Below are 21,884 nucleotides of genomic sequence, written 5' to 3'. Positions count from 1 at the left end.
GAACCCAATGCACTGCTACAGACTAGGGACCGAATGGCTAGGCAGCAGTTCTGCGGAAAAGGACCTAGGGGTGACAGTGGACGAGAAGCTGGATATGAGTCAGCAGTGTGCCCTTGTTGCCAAGAAGGCTAATGGCATTTTGGGATGTATAAGTAGGGGCATAGCGAGCAGATTGAGGGACGTGATCGTTCCCCTCTATTTGACATTGGTGAGGCCTCATCTGGAGTACTGTGTCCAGTTTTGGTTCCCACACTACAAGAAGGATGTGGATAAATCGGAGAGAGTCCAGCGAAGGGCAAGAAAAATGATTAGGGGTCTGGAACACATGACTTATGAGGAGAGGCTGAGGGAACTGGGATTGTTTAGTCTGCAGAAGAGAAGAATGAGGGGGGATTTGATAGCTGCTTTCAATTACCTAAGAGGTGGTTCCAGAGAGGATGGTTCTAGACTATTCTCAGTGGTAGAAGAGGACAGGACAAGGAGTAATGGTCTCAAGTTGCAGTGGGGGAGGTTTAGGTTGGATATTAGGAGAAACTTTTTCACTAGGAGGGTGGTGAAACACTGGAATGCTTTACCTAGGGAGGTGGTAGAATCTCCTTCCTTAGAGGTTTTTAAGGTCAGGCTTGACAAAGCCCTGACTGGGATGATTTAATTGGGGATTGGTCCTGCTTTGAGCAGGGGGTTGGACTAGATGACCTCCTGAGGTCCCTTCCAACCCTGATATTCTATGATTTTATGAAAACAGTTGCTTACCTGTATCTGCTTTGCTGCTGCTTCTTCTGGAGGTCACATGCTGCCAAATTTCTTCACCGTCTTTCTGTCCCCGCTGCACAGCCTGCTCTGAATCTTCAGAACATTGTGCCTGTGGAAACATATCCTGACATCTGTCCAGGAAATCTTCAGTTTCTCTTATGCAATGCAGGGTCAATACTTGTTTCCTTTTGTTTTCTTTCTCAGCTCTTCCCCAGAGGGCAGTGAAAGGGCTTGAGGGCACCCCACAGGGAGGAATTCCCAAGTGCTCCTTCCTGGTTCCAAGAGGGTTTTTGCATTTGGGTGGTGGCAGCATTTATCAAGCCAAGGTCAGAGAAAAGCTGTAACCTTGGAAGTTTAATACCAGCCCGGAGTGACCAGTATTATTTTTTTGAATCCTTGCGGGCCCCCACCTTCTGCACTTCTTCCCCCCCCCCCTTTTTTTTTTAATTTTGACTTTCACAAAAGCTGGACAGGTTTTCAGTTAGGAGATTTTTCATTTGTGTCAATTTTAGCAATACGTGTTGATGGAAGGTCTCGTGTTGTAGGTTGTAACAACAGTCAAAACTTCTGTTGTGGGCTTATGATTGTGAATTTAATTATTCTGTAACAAATAAAGTTAATTCTTAGTTGAAAGTTAAATTATCAACTTATTAATATTACTACTGTGATACAGCATTGCCAGAGGGCAGCAGGAGAGTGTTAGAAGGGAGCCTTATTCCGTATAGAGGGAAGAAAGTTTGCTATGGATTAATTAAAGCACCTGAAGCCAATTAGAGCATCTGAACCGAGTCACCTGATAAAAACCCTCCTGCTTCAATCAGAAGGGGAGGAGTTGAAACAGAGTGGATTGGTGTTGGAGCAGAGAGCAGTTTGAAGGAGTTGAAGCAGAGTGGATTGGTGTTGGAGCAGAGAGCAGTTTGGAGGGAAGCAGAGGAGAGTTTGGAGAAGTGCTGCGGTGGGCTAAGAAGACCAAGACCCTAGGTAAAGGGACACCTGGTTTGTGCAGAGGGAGGGCAGGAAGCCCCACAAGCTGAAGGGCAGGAGAGGGAAGTAGCCCAAGGGAAGGAACCGCTAGTTCAAGCGGTTTACCGCTATCCCTAGGGCCCCTGGGCTGGGACCCAGAGTAGAGGGCAGGCCTGGGTCTCTCCCTCTCCACTCCCCTCCTCTAGGACACTAGTGGGGCAATTAATACCCCAGTTCAGGGGCGAGAAATGGTGCCCTGAACCCTACCCAAGAAGAGAGAGCTCGAGACCCATCATAGTAGTGCCAGCAATTTGCCACACGTGGTGTTAGCAGTGGGATCTACGCGCTGGGGACTTAAACCAGGGTTAGCCAAAACCTTCCCATTCCTAAGATGGACGACATGGTCAAGGGCCTAATACAAGCCACCGCAGCCCAGCAGGAGGCTACCTGGGTCCAAGCAACCGCCTAACAGGAGGCGACTCGGATGCAGCAGGAGACTAATCGTCTGTTGATGAGTCAGGCTGCCCAGGACCAAGCCCTGCTGCAAGAGCTGGTGAACCAGAAGAAGACCCTTATAGAGCTGAACTGCAACTATGACGGGACCTGGACCATATGGGCCAGCCACTGCCTACAGAAAATGACACGGGAGGATGATGTGGAGGCATACCTCCTGGCTTTTGAAAGAGCAGCCCTGTGGGAGGCCTGGCCCCGAGATCAGTGATCTGGTATCCTCGCCCCGTTCCTGTGTGGGGAGGCCCAGAAGGTCTACTATGATATGGCCGTGGAGACTGCAGCAGATTACCCCCAGCTGAAGGCAGAGATCCTGGCCAGAGCTGGAGTAATGATGGCTTTGCGAGCCCAGAGGTTCTATGAGTGGCAGTATACGGAGGACAAGACACCCCGATCGCAATTGTTTGATCTGATCCACCTGACCCGGAAATGGCTGCGCCTTGAGGCCCTCAGCTCTGAGAAGATGATGGAACTCCTGGTACTGGACCGGTATATGAGGGGGCTACCACCAGGCCTCCGGGCTTGGGTTGGCCAGAATGACCCCTCCACCTATGATGAGTTGGTCTCCCTTGTGGAAAGACAGCTGGCAGCCCGTGAACTGTTCCAGAGCCCAGAGGGTGAGACACGGCAAACCAGGAAGCAAGTCCCAAACCCAAGGCCCCGGACTGTCGAGAACTCCAGGAGAACCATAACTGGGAGGAAATACACTGAGGAATGGCCCGAGGCTAAGAAGGAACCTGGGGGTTTGGGAAGAGAGTGCTGGGGGGGTTGGCCAAATAGCCCCAGGCAGAGGGCGGCAACTGGAATAAGGGGGTGGTGTTATGAGTGTGGGGAATTGGGGCATATAGCAGCCCAGTGCCCCAACAGGAAAGAGCCTATGCAATGTAATCTGGGGGATCACAGGGAGCAATGTGGCCTAATTGGCCTGATAAGGGTTGCAATGACCTTGCGTGGGTATACAAGATCAGAAAAATGAATGGAATTGAAACCATAGCATTAGTAGATTGCGGGAGTGCTGTCACGCTGGTCTCGGGGAAGTTGGTGGGGCAAGACCAACTAACCTGGGCCAAAAACACAGGGGTAACGTGCGTTCATGGCACTGTAAATTTCTACCCCACAATCCCGGTACGGATTGAGATCCAGGGGAATACTACCAGGGTGACTGCAGGGTGGTTCCCAGGCTCCCCTACCCTGTCTTAATTTGTAGGGACTTCCCTGGGTTTGAGCGCTTACTCCCCCCAGTAGAGCCAGAGGAGGGTAGCAACGCCCGGGTTGAGACGGGGGCACCTACAGATAGCCTCACCCCAATGTTTGCCGAATTTGCCCTGGAGTTATTCTCATCCCCTGGAAAACCCCAAAAATCTAGGCGAGAAAGGAGGGCAGATAAAAGAATAGGGACCAGGATTCTAGCAGAGAACCAGAAAACCTCCCTTGTTGGTAGGCGAACCTGTTCAGGAGGCCAGGAGATAATTCAGGTCAGTGAGGACTCGGAGGCGGTTCCTAGCCCAAGTAGGGGCAACCCAGGGGGCGGAGTAGAAACAGGCCCCCTGGAATTAGGTCAGATTGGTACTGCATGTGAGAATTTCGGGCAGGACCAAGCCAATGACTGGCTATATGCGAATGTGAGGGAGGAGGTAGTGGAGGTAAATGGCGTACCCGTGGAAGGAAAGACCAAAGGCCCAAGGCCATATTATGTGCTCAGACGCAGTCTGTTGTACAGGATAGCGCAAATACGAGGGGAAGAAGTAGAACAACTCTTAGTCCCACGGAAACACACAAGGGCAGTACTAGAGTTAGCTCACAGTCCATCTATTTGGGGGACATCTAGGAATAGACAAGACACTGGATAGAGTCGTAAGAAGATTTTATTGGCCAGGAATACGTGCAGAGGTCCAGCGCTGTTGTGCCTCCTGCCCTGAATGCCAGTTGCATAGCCTCCGACCTCACTTGCGGACCCCATTAGTACCTTTGCCTATTATTGAAGTCCCTTTCGAGAGGATAGCAATGGACATAGTGGGCCCACTGGAAAGATTGGCACGGGGCCACCGAAACTTGACTATGCCACGTGGTATCCAGAAGCCATTCCTTTAAGAAACCCCACATCCAAGGCAGTAGCAAAAGAACTACTCCAGGTTTTTGCCAGAGTGGGCATCCCTAAGGAGATCCTGACAGACCAAGGAACCCCGTTCATGTCAAAATTAATGAAAGACTTGTGTACCCTACTCCGCATCCAGGCCATACAGACCTCAGTCTACCACCCACAAACAGATGGACTGGCTGAGTGGTTTAACTGTACCCTTAAAAGTACGATCCGGAAGGTGGTAGCACAGGATGGAAAAGACTGGGGTACCCTTCTACTGTATCTAATGTTTGCTATATGGGAAGTCCCCCAGGCGTCCACCGGTTTCTCTCCCTTTGAACTACTATACGGACGCCACCCTCGTGGAATATTAGATATTGCCAAGGAAGATTGGGAAGAACAACCCAACCCAGGAAAGAATGTCACTGAGCACGTGACACGGATGAGAGAGCGAATAACTCGAGTAACTCCTATAGTATGAGAACATTTGGAAAAAGCAGAAGAGGCCCAGTGGACATATTACAACCGTCGGGCAAAAGTACGGAGATCTCAGCCGGGGGAACGGGTAATGGTGCTAGTACCAACAGCAGAAAGCGAACTCCTAGACAGCTGGCATGGACCATATGAGATAGTGGAAGCCATTGGGGAGGTGGACTATAAGGTCAGACAACCAGACTGCCGAAGGCCAGAGCAAATCTACCACATCAACTTACTGAAGCCCTGGCGTGACCGAGAGACATGCCTGGTCATTCGGGGAGCTCCACCCCAGACAGATGACCCACAGGTGCAGGTGAAGATACCTTCTGAGTTAACTCCAGAACAACGAACAGAGGTCATTGATATGCTCCAGGACGTGTTCTGTACACAGCCGGGCCGTACAACACTGGTCCAACATCATATTGTCACCAGTCCCGGAGTAAGGGTGACGATAAGACCGTACCGAATACCGGAAGCTAAAAGGGAAGAAATTAGGACAGAAGTGAAGAAGATGCTGGAACTCGGGGTTATTGAAGAATCCCACAGCCAGTGGTCCAGCCCTATCGTCCTAGTCCCCAAGACTGACGGCACCTGAGGTTTTGCAATGACTTCCGGAAGTAGAATGAAGTATCCCAATTCAATGCCTATCCGATACCACGCATTGACGAGCTAGTTGATCAGTTAGGCAAGGCCCGATACCTAACCACTCTAGACCTGACCAAAGGATATTGGCAAATTCCCCTGGCTGAGAATGCCAAGGAATAGACTGCCTTCTCTACACCCGATGGCCTGTTCCAATACACTGTTCTCCCTTTCGGACTCCATGGGGCCCCTGCAACTTTCCAACGACTTATGGACAAATAGCTGTGACCCCACGCCAAGTATGCCGCCGCCTATCTAGATGACATAGTCATCCATAGCCCTGACTGGGAAACACACCTCGGAAAAGTAGAAGCGGTGCTAGACGTCCTGCAGAAGGCCGGCCTCACTGCCAACCCTCTCAAATGTGTGATAGGACTAGCTGAGGCCAGATACCTCAGGTATGTAGTAGGGAGAGGTTAGGTGAAACCCCAATGGAACAAAGTGGAGGCAATACAAGGTTGACCTCGACCAGTCTGCAAAAAGCAGGTCCGAGCATTTCTAGGGATAGTAGGATACTATTGGAGATTCATCCCTCATTTTGCCACAAAAGCAGGGCCATTGATGGATTTAATAAAGGCTCGCGGCGCCGAGATAGTAGAGTGGACTGATGTGGCAGAAGGAGCATTTGCAGATTTAAGGAGCAGTTTGGAGGGAAGCAGAGGAGAGTTTAGAGAAGTGCTGCAGTGGGCTAAGAAGACCAAGATCCTAGGTAAAGGGACACCTGGTATGTGCAGAGGGAGGGAGGAAGCCCCACAAGCTGAAGGGCAGGAGAGGGAAGTAGCCCAGGGGAAGGAACCGCTAGTTCAAGAGGTTTACTGCTATCCCTAGAGCCCCTGGGCTGGGACCCAGAACAGAGGGTGGGCCTGGGTCCCTCCCTCTCCACTCCCCTCCTCTAGGACACTAGTGGGGCAGTTAATACCCCAGTTCAGGGGCGAGAAATGGTGCCCTGAACCCTCCCCAAGAAGAGAAAGCGTGAGACCCATCAAAGTAGTGCCGGCAATTAGCCACGCTACTTAATTATTAATTTATTTAAAATTTTAATTGAAAGTTATTTAATTTTAGTCAATCATTTGAAGATTAGCAAATATGTAGGTTAAAATACCAACACTAAACTTTTTATTTTTTTTAAATACTATTTTTTTTCCGTAAACTTGAACATGTAACAATCATGTTCAAGATGCATCAGTCTGAGGACTTCATCTAGTGCCAATTGTTGTACTGCCTAAGTGCTTCTCTGGAAAATTAGGACTGCAAGGTGAGGTCCCCTGTAGTGGACTTCATGAGATTTCTGCTCTTCTCCTTTTCCTGGGTATACTTGGGTGTACAAGTTTTTGACTCTGTTGTTTCTGCTCCTCCCCTGTTTGTTTCTTTGGCTATAGTGTGAAAGTTTTGTTCAAGCCAAGGGGGTCTTGCAGCATATCCTTGAAGTGATCAGGCTCCAGACTAATCCAGTCTTGTCTGGAAGGTTGTTTTGTTTGACAGATGTGCCCCCTTGACTGAGAAGATCTGCCTGTAGATCTCTTGCGGTTCCTCCTGGGTTTTGTGAGCTGCATTGTTCCCCCAGGACAATTGCCTGGAGCCTCACAAAAGGGTGGGAGATATGATGTGACTAATTGTTGAGCTACCAACAAAGCCGGGCACAGTGCACTTTTTTTCTTACATTATAAGCACAGGAAACTTAAACCGATACAATTTTTTGAATGTTCTAAATGTTTTTGCTGGTCCAAATTCTTCATCTCCTCCTTCAAGCCCCCATGTCCGTCCTCTCTAGGCAGGAGAACACTCCATCTAAACTCTTGTAAACTTGATATAAGCTATAGCCTGTCAAGAGAATTAACATACTAGCTTTGAATCCACAATCTTTCACATTCAGAAATAGTATAGATCAGAGGTCAACAACCTATGGCAAGCTGATTTTCAGTGGCACTCTGCTGCTGCCCTGGGGTTCTGTCTGCTGTACCCTTGCCAGCCGGAGTCCTGGCTGCCGGCCCCGCTCAGCCCACTGCCAGTCTGGGGTTCCGCTTGCCCATCTCAGCCTGCTGCCGGCCTGGTATACCAGCTGCTGGCCCCACTCAACTCGCTTCCGTTCTGGGGTTCCGGCCACCGGCCCCTTGCCAGCTGGGGTCCTGTCCGCCAGCCTCACTCAGCCCGCTGCCTGCCTGGGGACATTGGAAAACTCCAGTAAGGAAAAGCAAGGGCAAGGATCACACTAAACTGATAAGATCTGCATTTTAATTTAATTTTAAATGAAGCTTCTTAAACATTTTAAAAACCTTTTTTACTTTACATAGAACAATAGTTTAGTTATATAATACAGACTTAGAGAGAGAGACCTTCTAAAAACGTTAAAATGTATTACTGGCACACGAAACTTAAATTACAGTGAATAAATGAAGACTTGGCACACCACTTCTGAAAGGTTGCTGACCCCTGATATAGGGGAAGGTTGTCATTTCATTTTCTATTCTTGTTTTTGTATTTTCTTCCCTTAATAGGATCCATAAAAGCATTGATTTCCATAGTGGTAATAAAGGTGAGGTGTCCTTTTATTCTCAGGTTTCAGAGTAGCAGCCGTGTTAGTCTATTCGCAAAAAGAAAAGGAGTACTTTTGGCACCTTAGAGACTAACCAATTTATTTGAGCATATGCTAGTGTCTAAGGTGCCACAAGTACTCCTTTTCTTTTATTCTCAGTTATCAGGTTTGCTTTTGATGTTGCAAAAAGGAACAGTCTCCAGCAGGTCTTGACAGCAGAAAACTCTTCCAAGTAGAAGTATGACTCATACAAAAAAGTTTTCTTCTACAGAAGTACCCTAGGGCCTAAGGGGACCTGTGTATTCAGACTGCATGAAATTGACAATAAGCTTTCCAATTGCAAGGCTGCCCTTGAGAACTGCCACCAACAGTGGATCTAATCTGTTGTTGTGTATGACACATGTCAGACAAATTGGGTCAGCTGTAGGAATACATTTGCTTCTGATACAGTGAAGTAATGTACAGATTCATACTGCTTCCCTTGCATCAGCCACAATAGAAATTTTGGGTATTGGCTATATTAGCTAATTTGAACTGTGTTAATCTGTTTCCGGTCCTCTGATATGTTCCCTCCCCTTTGTAATGTTAATTCTAACAGAGATACTTGCTTGATTACAAAAGTTGTATGTGAAAGACTTTGGACTTTTTACCAGAAATTGCTTTTAACTCTCATTCTTCTTGTCCCAATAAAGTGGTGAAATTAGCATTGTTACTCAGCATAGAGACTACTTGTGTTCTTTAGACCAATTTATAAAAACAAATAAATAGCAGTCACAGAAGGTGCATGAACTCCTAACCAAAAAGAAAGCAGGAAGGCAAGCTAAAACCCAGTATAGTTAAAATACAAGATTAGAGGTTATTCAAACTAAACCTACTTTTCAAAAAATAAAAATCCAGACCAAGTGAAGTCACTAGAAAACAACAGTGGTGGCTGGTAAAATGTAAGGAAAGCAAAGAAAATTTGGAGAGAAAACTGAAAAATACCAAAATAAAAAAAATTAAAAAAAAAATCAAAACCCAGGGAATTCTTGAGGTATATTAGAAGCAGGAAGGTGTCCCCTGGACAACCACAGTATCAAGGGAGCAATCAAGGCAGATGTGAATGTTGTAGAGAAGCTACGTTATTTCTCTGAAATAATCTCCCACACATAGGATGTGGACTTGACATCTACTCCAGACTTTTAGTCTTTCCAGATGAGGCACTAACAGAGACTGAAATGTCAAAATAAGAAATACTGGAATAAAATGATGAATTGAGATTTAATAATAAATTGAATAGCAAAGAGACAAGGTGGGTGAGGTAATATCTTTTATTGGACCACATTGGACCAATTTCTTTTGGTAAAAGAGACAAGCTTTCATGCTACACAGAGCTCTTCTTCAGATAGTCGCAGGGACTGGACTGCATTCATCCAAGAGTTCTGAAGAAACTGGGAGTGAGTGTGTTATGATTTTCAAAGGAGTCCTGGGGATTTAGACGTCTTCCATTCCTGTGGCTAATCTGTTTAAATATGTAAAGATATCATGTATTAAAATCAGCTTCTAGACTGGAGGATAGCAAACTTACCTATTTTTTAAAAAGGGCACTAGGGGATTATTCTGGGAATTAGACCAGTGAGTGTTACTTCATTATCAGGTATATTGGTTGAAGTATTAATTAAAGACCATTCTAAAACACCTAGTTGAGCATGATGTGATCGAGATCTTGTTCAGGTATTTTGTACCCTAACAGTAAACTAGAATTTTATTGAGCATCTCAACAAAATAGTGGATAAAGGAGAAGCAGCTGAAGTGACTTATTTGGCTGTTCAAAAGACCTTCAGATCTTTCACAAGGGACTATAAAGGTAACTAATCCTGGGGTGAAAAATAAAACTCTTTAACTAGGGCCCTACCAAATTCACAGTCCATATTGGTCAATTTCACGGTCATAGGTTTTAAAAAATAATAAATTTCATGATTTCAGCTATTTAAATCTGAAAATTCACAGTGTCATAACTGTAGGAGTCCTACCCAGCTCACAGCAGGGCAGAAGTAAGGATGGTATGGTCTGGTATTGCCACCTTTACTTCTGTGCTGCTGCTGGCAGGGCGCTGCCTTCAGAGCTGGGCGCTTGGCCAGCAGTTGCCACTGTCCGGCCACCCAGCTCTGAAGTCAGCACAGAAGTAAGGGTAGCAATACCGCAACCCCCCAAAAATAACTTTCCAAACCCCCCCATAACCCTCTTTTGCGTCAGGACCCCCAGTTTGAGAAATAAATCTATATAGTATAGGGTAAAAGTACTCAAAAGACCAGATTTCACAGTTCGTGACGCATTTTTCACAGATGTGAATTTGGTAGTGCCCTTGCTATAACAAATGAGAAATTGTCTGAAAGAAGAAATTGCACGGTGGAGGAGAAGTTGGAAAAAGTAGACTTCTGCCGGTTGTTAGGTTTTTTTGTTTTTGTTATGAGATCAAGCCCTTTAAAAGTCAGGAAAATTCTGAAGATTAAGATTATTTCAAGTAATGTTGATTCATCCACTCTGCATATATGTAATATTTCAAAGTCCTTTCCCTCTGTTAAAGACATGTTGTGTTGATAATGATCTTAAAGGCCTAAAGAGTTAAAGGTGTTCATGAACTCTTTCACTGTCCAACATTAAATAGCAATAGGTGGGTTCAGGGTTATTTTTAAACAGAGCCCTTGGTTTTACTCAGTTACTGAGCAAACATCCAAAAGTATTCATTCATATTGAAAGTTTATTGATTAAACATGAGAAAGAACATGAAATTAAAACAAGCATTTATATTGAAACTGTGGTTGAGTGGTTATGCAAAACAGACTTAGTTAAACCTTATCAAAGTCTCTCTCCTTTTGGTGTCAAACTATCAGTCTCTTATTTTCAGAACAGCCTTTATTTGAAGAAAAGGCAAAGGTTAATTTTACTCTGTCCTGATGTGAAGGGCATCTACTTATCCTGTTCTTAATAAGAAGGCAGACTAAAGGTGGAGGAGAGACAGGGTAGAAAAGATGGGTGAAATATGGCTTTGGCCGATATTTCTGGAACACTGGATCTCTGGTTATTACGAGTGGATGCTTTGGCTGGCTAGTCGACCAAGACACCTGCTGCTTTGACTCTGGTTAGTTATGATCCTGTCAGGGCTGTCATCTGGTTGGATCCTTTCTCCTTAGACAAGGCAGGCTTGGATGACTGCAGTATAGTTGACTTCAGGATTCAGTGAAAAGCCAGGAGTGAGATAGGCTAGGAAGAAAGAAAGAAATCACATGGCAGAAGATAACACAAGAGAAGGGACTACAATACAGGATCTTGCATGTTTTTGTGGTGCTGGTAATTAGATCTCCCTGCTGGCGGGCTGAGGACTGGCTGTCATGATGATGCGATGACTTTCAGCACTCACAGGTGAAAACCAAGTTCCTTAAACAAGAGTGAGGCCAGATGGCCTTTCCTTCAGGAAGAAAGTCCCTCGATATCACTCAAGCAAATTCCATACCTGTGGAATAAATATACATAGGAAGGCAGAATTAACTTTCTTCATGTGGCAGCTAACGGAAGTCTGTTTTGAAAGCAGATAGTGGTTTGGATTACGGCAACCATGGTAAATCAGTTGTTCGAATGTTAGCTGAGAATTTTCAGACTTCTGAACATACTTTGTTTTTTCATTATTTAATAGTGTATCATAGCAGCTCCCCATGGCACCAAACCGGAATAGGGCCCCATTGTGTCAAGTGCTTTGCAAACAAGTGGAAAGATTTTTTGATTTTTCCTGTCCCCAGTTTCACGGCACTGAATTGCCCTGCCCTGAAGAGCTTACAGTCTAATGTAATGTTAATTTTTTAAAAGCAAACATTCCAATAACACATTGTTCTCCCAGGGAGAATGCTTTCAAAGCCTTAAGTCTTTTGACTGGGTATATACTTTTGTGAGTGTTTTGTGGGCCAGAAGCAATTATGCGTGGCATTGTTGGGAGCTTATCTGTAGAGCAAAGGTTAAGAGAATTGGAAAATCCCTAGCAGAATTAGAAAAGGCAAGTACAGCTGCTATAGATAGCTGAAAACAGAATAGTCATCCCCGTACCACAAATACCTGTTAATGTTTCTATGTACACAATACTCTTGATTTCACTTTCTGAACAGTATTCTGCATCTAAGCCACCTGATAGGAAGAATTTTTAACATAATTTAGAAGTGCCATGGTCAGTAAATCTATAAATGTAGAAGAAAATAAGTTTAATCATTGTAAAGGATAGTGTTTATAGTGGTGGCAACAAAAGGCCTTTGAAGATTATTGAAAGCAGAGCCATTTGATGATGGTAAAAGCAGTTTGTTTATACTGTACACTACATTTCTATATGATATAGTAAGTAATACAGCAAGACCGTATCCAAAGGGCAGTGCTCAGATGTCTTCATGAGTTATGGCTGGAAACAAAATGCTGAAATGAAGAATTAGGGAATACTCTCTTCATAAGTGAACTGGGTATTCAAGGGCATTTCAGGGTATAAATTGAAATAAGCACTAACACTGTCCTTTGTGTCAATAGATGTTTGGTCAGTACTATATTGGCACTTAGACATTTTTAATGGCATTTCTTGGATAAAGTTTCTATATCGTTCTGTACAGATTGATTTTAGTGTCATCGGACTGCAAAAGGAGCTCAGTAATTGATGAGAACCAAGAAATTACAACTCTTTGTGACCATGTAAGCCATCTCACGTGCTTTTAATGCACAATATTAATACAGCTACTTAATCTCATTTCAAAATGAGTACTATTTCAGGACTTGGACTACAAACTCATCACCAGACCTTCCATGGTAAGGGATTGTCCTGAAGTGAGGACGAGAAGTGATGGGCCTAATCTGCAGCAAAGGGAGACTTAACACTATCTATTACACTTCCTAACTCTAAGGATAGTTAAGCTCTGGAACAAGCTTCCAAGGGAGGTTGTGGAATCACATAATTGGAGGTTTTTAAGAACAGGCTGGACAAACACTTGTCAGGGATGGTCTAGGTTTACTTGGTCCTTCCTCAGCACAGGGGGCTGGACTAGATGACCTCCTGAGGTCCCTTCCAGCCCAACATTTCTATGATTCTCTTTTGCTACAGAACATTTGGCTTCCGTCAAATCAACACTTTCTGTCAGAAAAGTGTTCCGTCTGAAAATTTTTGACCAGCTCTAATGTGAATACAGTCTTGTGGTTGAGATGTTACACATGCATATTAGGAAACTTTAAATTATAGTGTATATATGTATATTTATAGGAATCAATGTAACTTGACCAAAGTGCCATTTTATGTCTTAATAGAAAATTTAAAAACTAGTGCATATACGCAGGGCTGTGAGTTATGTTTGCCATGGGAATTATATTGACATTTATGCGTCTGTGGTTATAACTTTAGCGTTAATGTTTTCCTATTTTAATATACCTGGGAATATGTTTAAGTACAGTGTTTTAGTTGTATTTTTGCCTTTAGGGAGGGAATCCTTTCATCATCATCTTCTTTCCCCCTTTTGTCCATCAGAATTAATTCAGATTAGTAGATCAACAATTCATGTTAGGAATCTGCTCAGCCAATTTAAAAAAAAAAAATTTACTTTTAGTTTTTCATTTCACTATCCCTTGTTTCATTTATGTGTCAGTCTCTGTCCCATCATTCTGCACCCATCCAGTCACCTGGGATCTCTTTCCCCATCCTGCGACTGACAAACCTTTGTTTCATTTACTTTGTCATGAACATTTCCGGAATAGAATTGCTTAGCATAATCATGCCTGTGTTCTGGTATACTAGAGCTTCCTTTAGAAGCTGACTGGATGATGTGATTCTGATCAATTTCAGATGCTGCTAGCAAATACAGGAAAATCCTAATACTCAAGGAACAGTCAGATCCTGCTAAATAATTCTGTGGGATTGTCTGCTTGAGTGAGAATGGAAATGTGGTATTTGTGTGATCTCAAGTATCATCTAAAAGCTGCTGTTAACACATTTTTACTGGAAATGATTTTTATTATGCAATATTGTAGTGAAATGTTGTTCCAAATGTACTTCAGATAGTTCTTATCAGAAATGTGACAAGGCTAATTGTCATGGAGCCGTAGATGATGATAAATGATGTGATGTCGTAGCTTGTCATGAAGGGTACGTGGATTACTCCATTCAAGAGGCAGACTGTGTAATATAAAATTGTAAATTTGAAATTTTAAAATGCAGTTAACCTAAATTATACCTGAACTTTGTGACACCAGTCATTTGAATTCTAAAGTCTAAAAGAGACATTTGTACTTCTGGCTTATTGTATGAGTGTACTAATGTGACAGGAATATGCTACTTCAAATACTAGTGTGTCTTGGGTGTGGATTAAATACATAAATAATCCTTTAAAATTTTCCATTTCATGGTTTTACTTTTCATTCATAAATAGTGGTGTCCCACAGGGATCTGTACTGGGACAAGTACCGTTCAACATATTCAGAAATGATCTGGAAAAAGGGGTAAAGTTGGCAAAATTTACAGATGATACGAAACTACTCAAGATAGTTAAGTCCCAAGCAGACTGTGAGGAGTTACAAAAGGCTCTCACAAAACTGGGTGACTGGGCAACACAACGGCAGATGAAATTCAGTGTTGATAAATGCAAAGTAAAGCACATTGGAAAACATAATCCCAACTATACATATAAAATGATGGGGTCTAAATTAGCTGGAGCACTCAAGAAAGAGATCTTGGAGTCAATGTGGTTAGTTCTCTGAAAACATCCACTCAGTGTGCAGCGGGAGTCAAAAAAGCTAACAGAATGTTGGGAATCCTTAAATAGGAAAGGGATAGATAATAAAACAGAAAATATCATATTGCCTCTATATAAATCCATGGTACGCCCACATCTTGAATTCTGTGTGCAGATGTGGTCACCCCATCTCAGAAAAGATATTTTGGAATTGGAAAAGGCTCAGAAAAAGGCATAAAAATTATAAGGGGTATGGAATAGCTTCCATATGAGGAGAGATTAATAAGACTGGGACTTTTCAGCTTGGAAGGGATATGATTGAGGTCTATGACATCATGACTGGTGTGGAGAAAGTAAATAAGGAAGTGTTATTTACTCCTTCTCATAACACAAGAATTAGGGGTCACCAAATGAAATTAATAGGCAGCAGGTTTAAAACAAACAAAAGGAAGTATTTCTTCCCACAATGCACAATCAACCTGTGAAACTCCTTGCCAGAGGATGTTGTGAAGACCAAGACTATAACAGTGTTCAAAAAAGAATTAGATAAATCCATGGAGGATAGGTCCATCAATGGATATTAGCCAGGATGGGCAGGGATGAAGTCCCTACCCTCTGTTTGCCAGAAGCTGGAAATGGGAGACAGGGGATGGGTCACTTGATGATTACCTGTTCTGTTCATTCCCTCTGGGGCACCTGGGATTGGCTACTGTTGGAAGACAGAATACTGGGCTAGATGGACCTTTTGTCTGACCCAGTATCACCGTTCTTATGTTCTTATTCCTGTCTGTTGTTGGTTTTTTGGAAGCATCATTGCACCTGAAGAAAGATCCAGTCCAAAGATTCAGCTGTAGTTGTTGTTACTAGATCCAGGCTGTGTTATAAATAGGGAGATGTAGTGTTAAAAGACTCTAAGTTGGGGCATTTTTCGTACTGTATTGGAAGATGGAATTCCACATGTGCTTTTTTCCATTGGTCCTGCACTTCCCAATCTAGCAGCAATCATCAATATGTGAGAGAAATCATTAGATTTTTGTTGCATTACTTTATGAGAAGAGTATAGCGGCACTAAAAATGTTTTGTTAAACCTGTTAGTGCTGTCCATAGCAACAGAATCTTGAGATACCACTGTCCATTGGGAAGATGAGCAATTCCTCTTTGAGCCAAGCCACAGATTTGGCTCCCAGTGTCGCAATAATACTAATACATCCATCCTTGTGATTCAGCACAGTAATTTACACAATCTGGTCATCTTCCACCTCGCTGTAATAAGGGATATTCAGGCTATTGTTGTAACTGCTGCAGTTTGGCATGGGTGTCTTTGCTGTCCAGGCTTTGCAAGGTTAAGTTGTTCTTTTGGGTAATTGTCAGTTTGTGCCTTGGGAGGGCCATGTGGAGAGGACACCCTTGGTCAGTTCAGCCTGATCTACGCTATGAGTTTATTTTGGCTTTAGCAGCGTTAAATCGAATTAACCCTGCACCGGTCCACACAACAAAACCATTTTTTTCTACATAAAGGGCTCTTAAAACCGATTTCTGTACTCCTCCCCAACAAGGGGATTAGTGCTGAAATCGACATTGCCGTTTCGAATTAGAGTTAGTGTGGATGCAATTCGAAGGTATTGGCCTCCGGGAGCTATCCCACAGTGCACCATTGTGACTGCTCTGGACAGCACTCTGAACTCGGATGCACTGGCCAGGTGTACAGGAAAAGCCTGTGCTTTTGAATCTCATTTCCTGTTTGGCCAGGCGAGCTCATCAGCACAGGTGACCATGCAGAGCTCATCAGCACAGGTGACCATGCAGTCCTAGAATCGAAAAAGAGCTCCAGCATGGACCGAATGGGAGGTACTGGTTCTGATCGCTGTATGGGGAGAAGAATCCGTGCTATCAGAACTATGTTCCAAAAGACGAAATGCCAAAACATTTCAAAAAAATCTCTGAGGCCATGAGGGACAGAGGCTACAGCAGGGACGCAACACAGTGCCGCGTGAAACTTAAGGAGCTCAGACAAGTGTACCAGAAAACCAAAGAATCAAACGGATGCTCCAGGACAGAGCCCCAGACATGCCGCTTCTACGCTGAGCTGCATGCAATTCTAGGGGGGGCCGCCACCACTACCCCTGTCCGTGGACTCCAATGATGGGGTACTCTCCACCATGCCTGAGGATTTTGCGGACGGGGAAGATGAGGAGGAGAAGCTTGAGGAGAGCACACAGCGCATTGTTCTCCCCGACAGCCAGGATCTTTTTTATCACCCTGACTGAAATACCCTCCCAACCCAACGAAGCCGGAGAAGGGACCTCTGGTGAGTGTACCTTTTAAAATATAAGACATGTTATAAAAGCAAGCATTTTTTAATGATTAAGTAGCCCTGAGGACTTGGGATGGATTCGTGGCCAGTACAGCTACTGGAAAAGTCTGCTAATGTGTCTGGGGATGGAGCGGAACTCTGCCAGGGACATCTCCATGAAGCTCTCCTGGAGGTACTCTAAAAGCCTTTGCAGAAGGTTTCTGGGGAGAGCAGCCTTATTCTGTTTCTCCATGGTAGGACACTTTACCACGCCATGCTAGTAGCAAGTAATCTGGTATCATTGCATGACAAAGCCTGGCAGTGTTTGGTCCTGATGTTTGCTGGCATTCAAGCAACATCCATTCTTTATCTCTCTGTTATCCTCAGAAGAGTGATATCTTTCATGGTAACCTTGTTAAAATAGGGGAATTTAATTAAGGAGACATTCAGAGGTGCCTGTTCCTACTGGGCTGTTTGCCTGTGGCTGAAAAGAAATCCTCCCTGCAGTTAACCATGTTGTGTGTGTGTGTGTGTGTGTGTGTGTGTGTGCGTGTGTGTGTGCGGGGGGGGCCCACTGGTGCTGAGCTGTTCGCATTTGGCTAGCAGGCATCTTCCCTGATACCAGCCATGCGGTGGGGGGAGGGGTAAAGCGATCATCCCAGAGAATTGAGGGAGGGGTTAGTTTGGTTTCTGCTGCTGCATGTTAATAGGAAAACTGCAGCACTAAATGGCCAACTCAACGTGCTTTGCTTGGTATGGGAGAGGAGGGCGCTGCTGTTATGAAGGTTGCAGAAGCCGAAAGACTATAGCTTACCATGGCTGCCTGCAAGCCGAATTCTGTTGCCTGGCACTGCGTTTGTGATCTCTAACACCAAAGCCACAGGCACTCAATATAAGATGCAAAATGTGACCGTGTACCAAAATCACATGTGCTATGTAATGTGAATAGTGTTGTTCACCATGAAAGAGTATAGCCATTGTTCTGTAAAATGTGTCTTTTAAAATACTTCACTCCCTTTTTTTCCTCCAACAGCTGCAAATGTTTCAAGCCTCCCTCCTTCCTCCCAAAGGCTATCTCATATAAGGTGGCAAAAAAAACGTACACGTGATGAAAAGTTCTCTGAGCTCATGCAGTCGTCCGGCACTGACAGAGCTCAGCAGAATGTGTGAAGGGACACAGTAGCAGAGTACAGGAAAGTGGCTGATGAACGTGAGGAGAGGTGGTGGCAGGAAGATCGGAGGAGGCATGAGGCAACGCTGTGGCTACTGCGGGATCAAACAGACATGCTCTGGCGTCTGGTGGAGGTTCATGAACGGCAGCAGGATCACAGACTGCTGCTGCAACCCCTGTTTAACCGCACTCTCTCCTCCCCAGGTTCAATAGCCTCCTCACCCAGATGCCCAAGAACACCGGGGGGAGGGGGGAGAAGGCTCCGGGCACACAACCACTCCACCCCAGTGGACAGCCCAAACAACAGAAGGCTGTCATTCAAGAAGTTTTAAAGTGGCCTTTTCCTTCCCTCCTCCCACACCCTACCCGGGCTACCTTGTGAGTTATCTCCCTATTTTTATAATCAATTAATAAAGAATACATGTTTTTTAAACGATAGTGACTTTATTTCCTTTGCAAGCAAGCTTTGATCGAAATGGGGAGAGTGGGTGGCTTACAGGGAATTTAGAGACAACAAAGGGGGGGTGGGTTTTGATCAAGGAGAAACAAACAGAAGTGTCATACAGTACCCTGACCAGTCATGAAACTGGTTTTCAAAGCTTCTCTGATGCGCAGCACTTCCTGCTGTGCTCTTCTAACCGCCCTGGTGTCTGGCTGCGCGTATTCAGCAGCCAGGCGATTTGCATCTATCTCCCACCCCGCCATAAATGTCTCCCCTTTACTCTCTCAGAGATTGTGGAGCACACAGCAAGCAGCAATAACAATGGGAATATTGGTTTTGCTGAGGTCTGAGCGAGCCAGTAAACTGTGCCAGCGACCTTTTAAACTTCCAAATGCACACTCTACCACCATTCTGCACTTGCTCAGCCTATAGTTGAACAGTTCCTAACTACTGTCCAGGGTGCCTGTATACGGCTTCATGAGCCAGGACATTAAGCAGTAGGCTGGGTCCCCAAGGATAACTATAGGCATTTCAACATCCCCAACGGTTATTTTCTGGTCTTGGAAGTAAATCCCTTCCTGCAGCCATTTAAACAGACCAGAGTTCCTGAAGACGCGAGCGTCGTGAACCTTTCCTGTCCATCCCACGTTGAAGTTGGTGAAACGTCCCTTGTGATCCACCAGTGCTTGCAGCACCACTGAAAAGTATCCCTTGTGGTTTATGTACTGGCTGCGCTGGTGGTCCGGTCCCAAGATAGGGATATGGGTTTCGTCTATAGACCCACCATAGTTAGGGAATCCCATTGCAGCAAAGCCATCTAGTATGACCTGCACATTTCCCAGAGTCACTACCTTTGGTAGCAGCAGCTCAATGATTGCATTGGCTACTTGCATCACAGCAACCCCCACAGTAGATATGCCCACTCCAAATTGATTACCGGCTGACTGGTAGCTGTCTGGCGTTGCAAGCTTCCACAGGGCTATTGCCACTCGCTTGTGAACTGTGGGGGCTGGTCTCATCTTGGTATTCTTGCGCTTCAGGGCAGGGGAAAGCAAGTCACAAAGTTCCATGAAAGTGCCCTTACGCATGTGAAAGTTTCGAACCCACTGGGAATCATCCCAAACCTGAAACACTATGCGGTCCCACCACTCTGTGCTTGTTTCCCGGGCCCAGAATCGGCATTCCACAGCATGAGCCTGTCCCAGTAGTACCATGATCTCCAAATTGCTGGGGACCGTGGTTTTAGAGAAATCTGTGTTCATGTCCTCATCACCGTGCTTCCGTCGCCTCCTCGCCTGGTTTTTCAGGTGCTGGTTCTGCATAAACTGCACGATAATGCACGGGGTGTTTACAATGGTCATAACTGCTGCAGTGAGCTGAACGGGCTCCATGCTTACTGTGCTATGGCGTCTGCTTGGGCAATCCAGGGAAAAGGGCGCGAAACGATTGTCTGCTGTGCTTTCACGGAGGGAGGGAGGGTTGACTGACGACATTTACCCAGAACCACCTGTGACAAACTTTTGGCCCCATCAGGCATTGGGAGATCAGCCCAGAATTCCAATGAGCAGCGGGGACTCCGGGAACTGTGGGATAGCTACCCCCAGTGTACTGCTCAGAACGTTGACACTTGCCACAGTACTGTGGATGCACACCGTTGAATTACTGTGCTTAGTGTGGGCGCATGCACTCGACTTTATACAATCTGTTCCCAAAAATCAACTTCTGTAAAATTGGAGTACTTTCGTAGTGTAGACATGGCCTTCTTTGGCAATGGGACTGAGATGGGCCAAAAGACATGGAGCATAGTGGGGTGGAAGAAAATCTTTAATTTTAAAAATGATTATTCACTGGATATATATGCATCTTTTGGCATTTTTCTTGTATATTGTTTGTGTTCGTCTTGTCTGTTCAAATACTCTTAAGGGCAAGGACCATGTCTCTGTGTGGGACCCTGATAATAATTGGAGCCTTCGGGTGCTATTTCAATAATAAAACATCATGAGTGCCACCCTTTTCTTGTTTCACTTTTTAAATTTCAAGATGCCTGGGTGTTTATAATAAAACTAGTGTATTTGTTTTCAATTTGTGTTTCTCCTCACTTCTGTGTGTGCACATAGTATAAAGTCATGTATTGCAGCATATAGTATATAAAGGAACTTTCAATGATTTAGAATTCTTCTTAATAGTCATTGACAGTGATTGTTAAAGATTTACCCTGTATATTTTCATTGACAGGTTCCAGTTGCACATTGTTTTGGACCTCCGGGACATTACAAAAAAAAGTTTTGCACCGTATGCAGAAAGCAGTTAGAGTCCCTTGCTTTTCGATGTGAAGGTAATTTAAAATGTGTATATGCACAGTCATGTGTGTCATATAAAAATAGATATATGTGTATATCTAAAGATATATAATATATGCTAATGATAACCCTGACATAAATTCCTTTCTTTTTGCATTCATGAGATAAACTCTACTTAATTAGTTCTCTGGACTGCTTCATTTGTGTTCTGTCCAATAATCTTTGTGTCTGAACCAACATTGCAAACTACCAAGCACCTTCAAACAGTTACCTTAAAAACAAGGAACAAAAATACATGCAGACATAAGTCTCTTCACCAAATGTGGATTCCATCCCCTGATTTTACTCTGGTCCTTGAATTATTGTTGATGCTGCTGCGGGTCAGTGACAGGCCCAAAAGCAAGCCTCCTCCCCTTGGAGAAATGTGATTCTGAGCTTTCTGTTAGTGTGTAGCACAAACACCTATCCCTGAAGGCTTTTGAAATACTGGGACTTAAATAAATACCAACAATTTTGACAGAAAAGCTATTTTAGACTGCTTTTAACATATTCTCACTTCTCTGTCACTGTCTGTTGATGGTAGTTAGGGCACCTAAAGGGACATGAAAATAGTATCAGTAAAAATAATTGTACTCTAAAAATGTTCCAAAGTAGCTTTTCTGTAAAAAGTGCCGTAAACATAGAATCATAGAATCATAGAATATCAGGGTTGGAAGGGACCCCAGAAGGTCATCTAGTCCAACCCCCTGCTCGAAGCAGGACCAATTCCCAGTTAAATCATCCCAGCCAGGGCTTTGTCAAGCCTGACCTTAAAAACCTCTAAGGAAGGAGATTCTACCACCTCCCTAGGTAACGCATTCCAGTGTTTCACCACCCTCTTAGTGAAAAAGTTTTTCCTAATATCCAAACTAAACCTCCCCCACTGCAACTTGAGACCATTACTCCTTGTTCTGTCATCTGCTACCCTTGAGAACAGTCTAGAGCCATCCTCTTTG

At 44.4% G+C, this 21,884-nt stretch overlaps 1 protein-coding gene across 4 annotated transcripts in view; it reads left to right on the top strand.

Annotated features, from left to right (window-relative positions):
• The window catches only part of DGKQ (diacylglycerol kinase theta), a 172,716-nt gene that overhangs the window by 66,484 nt on the left and 84,348 nt on the right, over nucleotides 1-21,884 (top strand). For 3 of the 4 annotated variants that reach the window (XM_073345802.1, XM_073345803.1, XM_073345804.1), the window contains one exon: nucleotides 20,825-20,924. The exons of the other annotated variant lie outside the window; for it this stretch is intronic. In XM_073345802.1, coding sequence (XP_073201903.1) covers nucleotides 20,825-20,924 — 100 coding nt within the window. The remainder of the gene's footprint in view (nucleotides 1-20,824; nucleotides 20,925-21,884) is intronic. 4 annotated transcript variants of the gene reach the window in all.

The sequence above is a fragment of the Lepidochelys kempii genome, chromosome 5 (genome assembly GCF_965140265.1).
Source record: "Lepidochelys kempii isolate rLepKem1 chromosome 5, rLepKem1.hap2, whole genome shotgun sequence".
Classification (NCBI taxonomy): domain Eukaryota; kingdom Metazoa; phylum Chordata; order Testudines; family Cheloniidae; genus Lepidochelys; species Lepidochelys kempii.
Note: the sequence above shows the minus strand (reverse complement) of the source record. Positions and strands in the feature narration are given on the sequence as shown.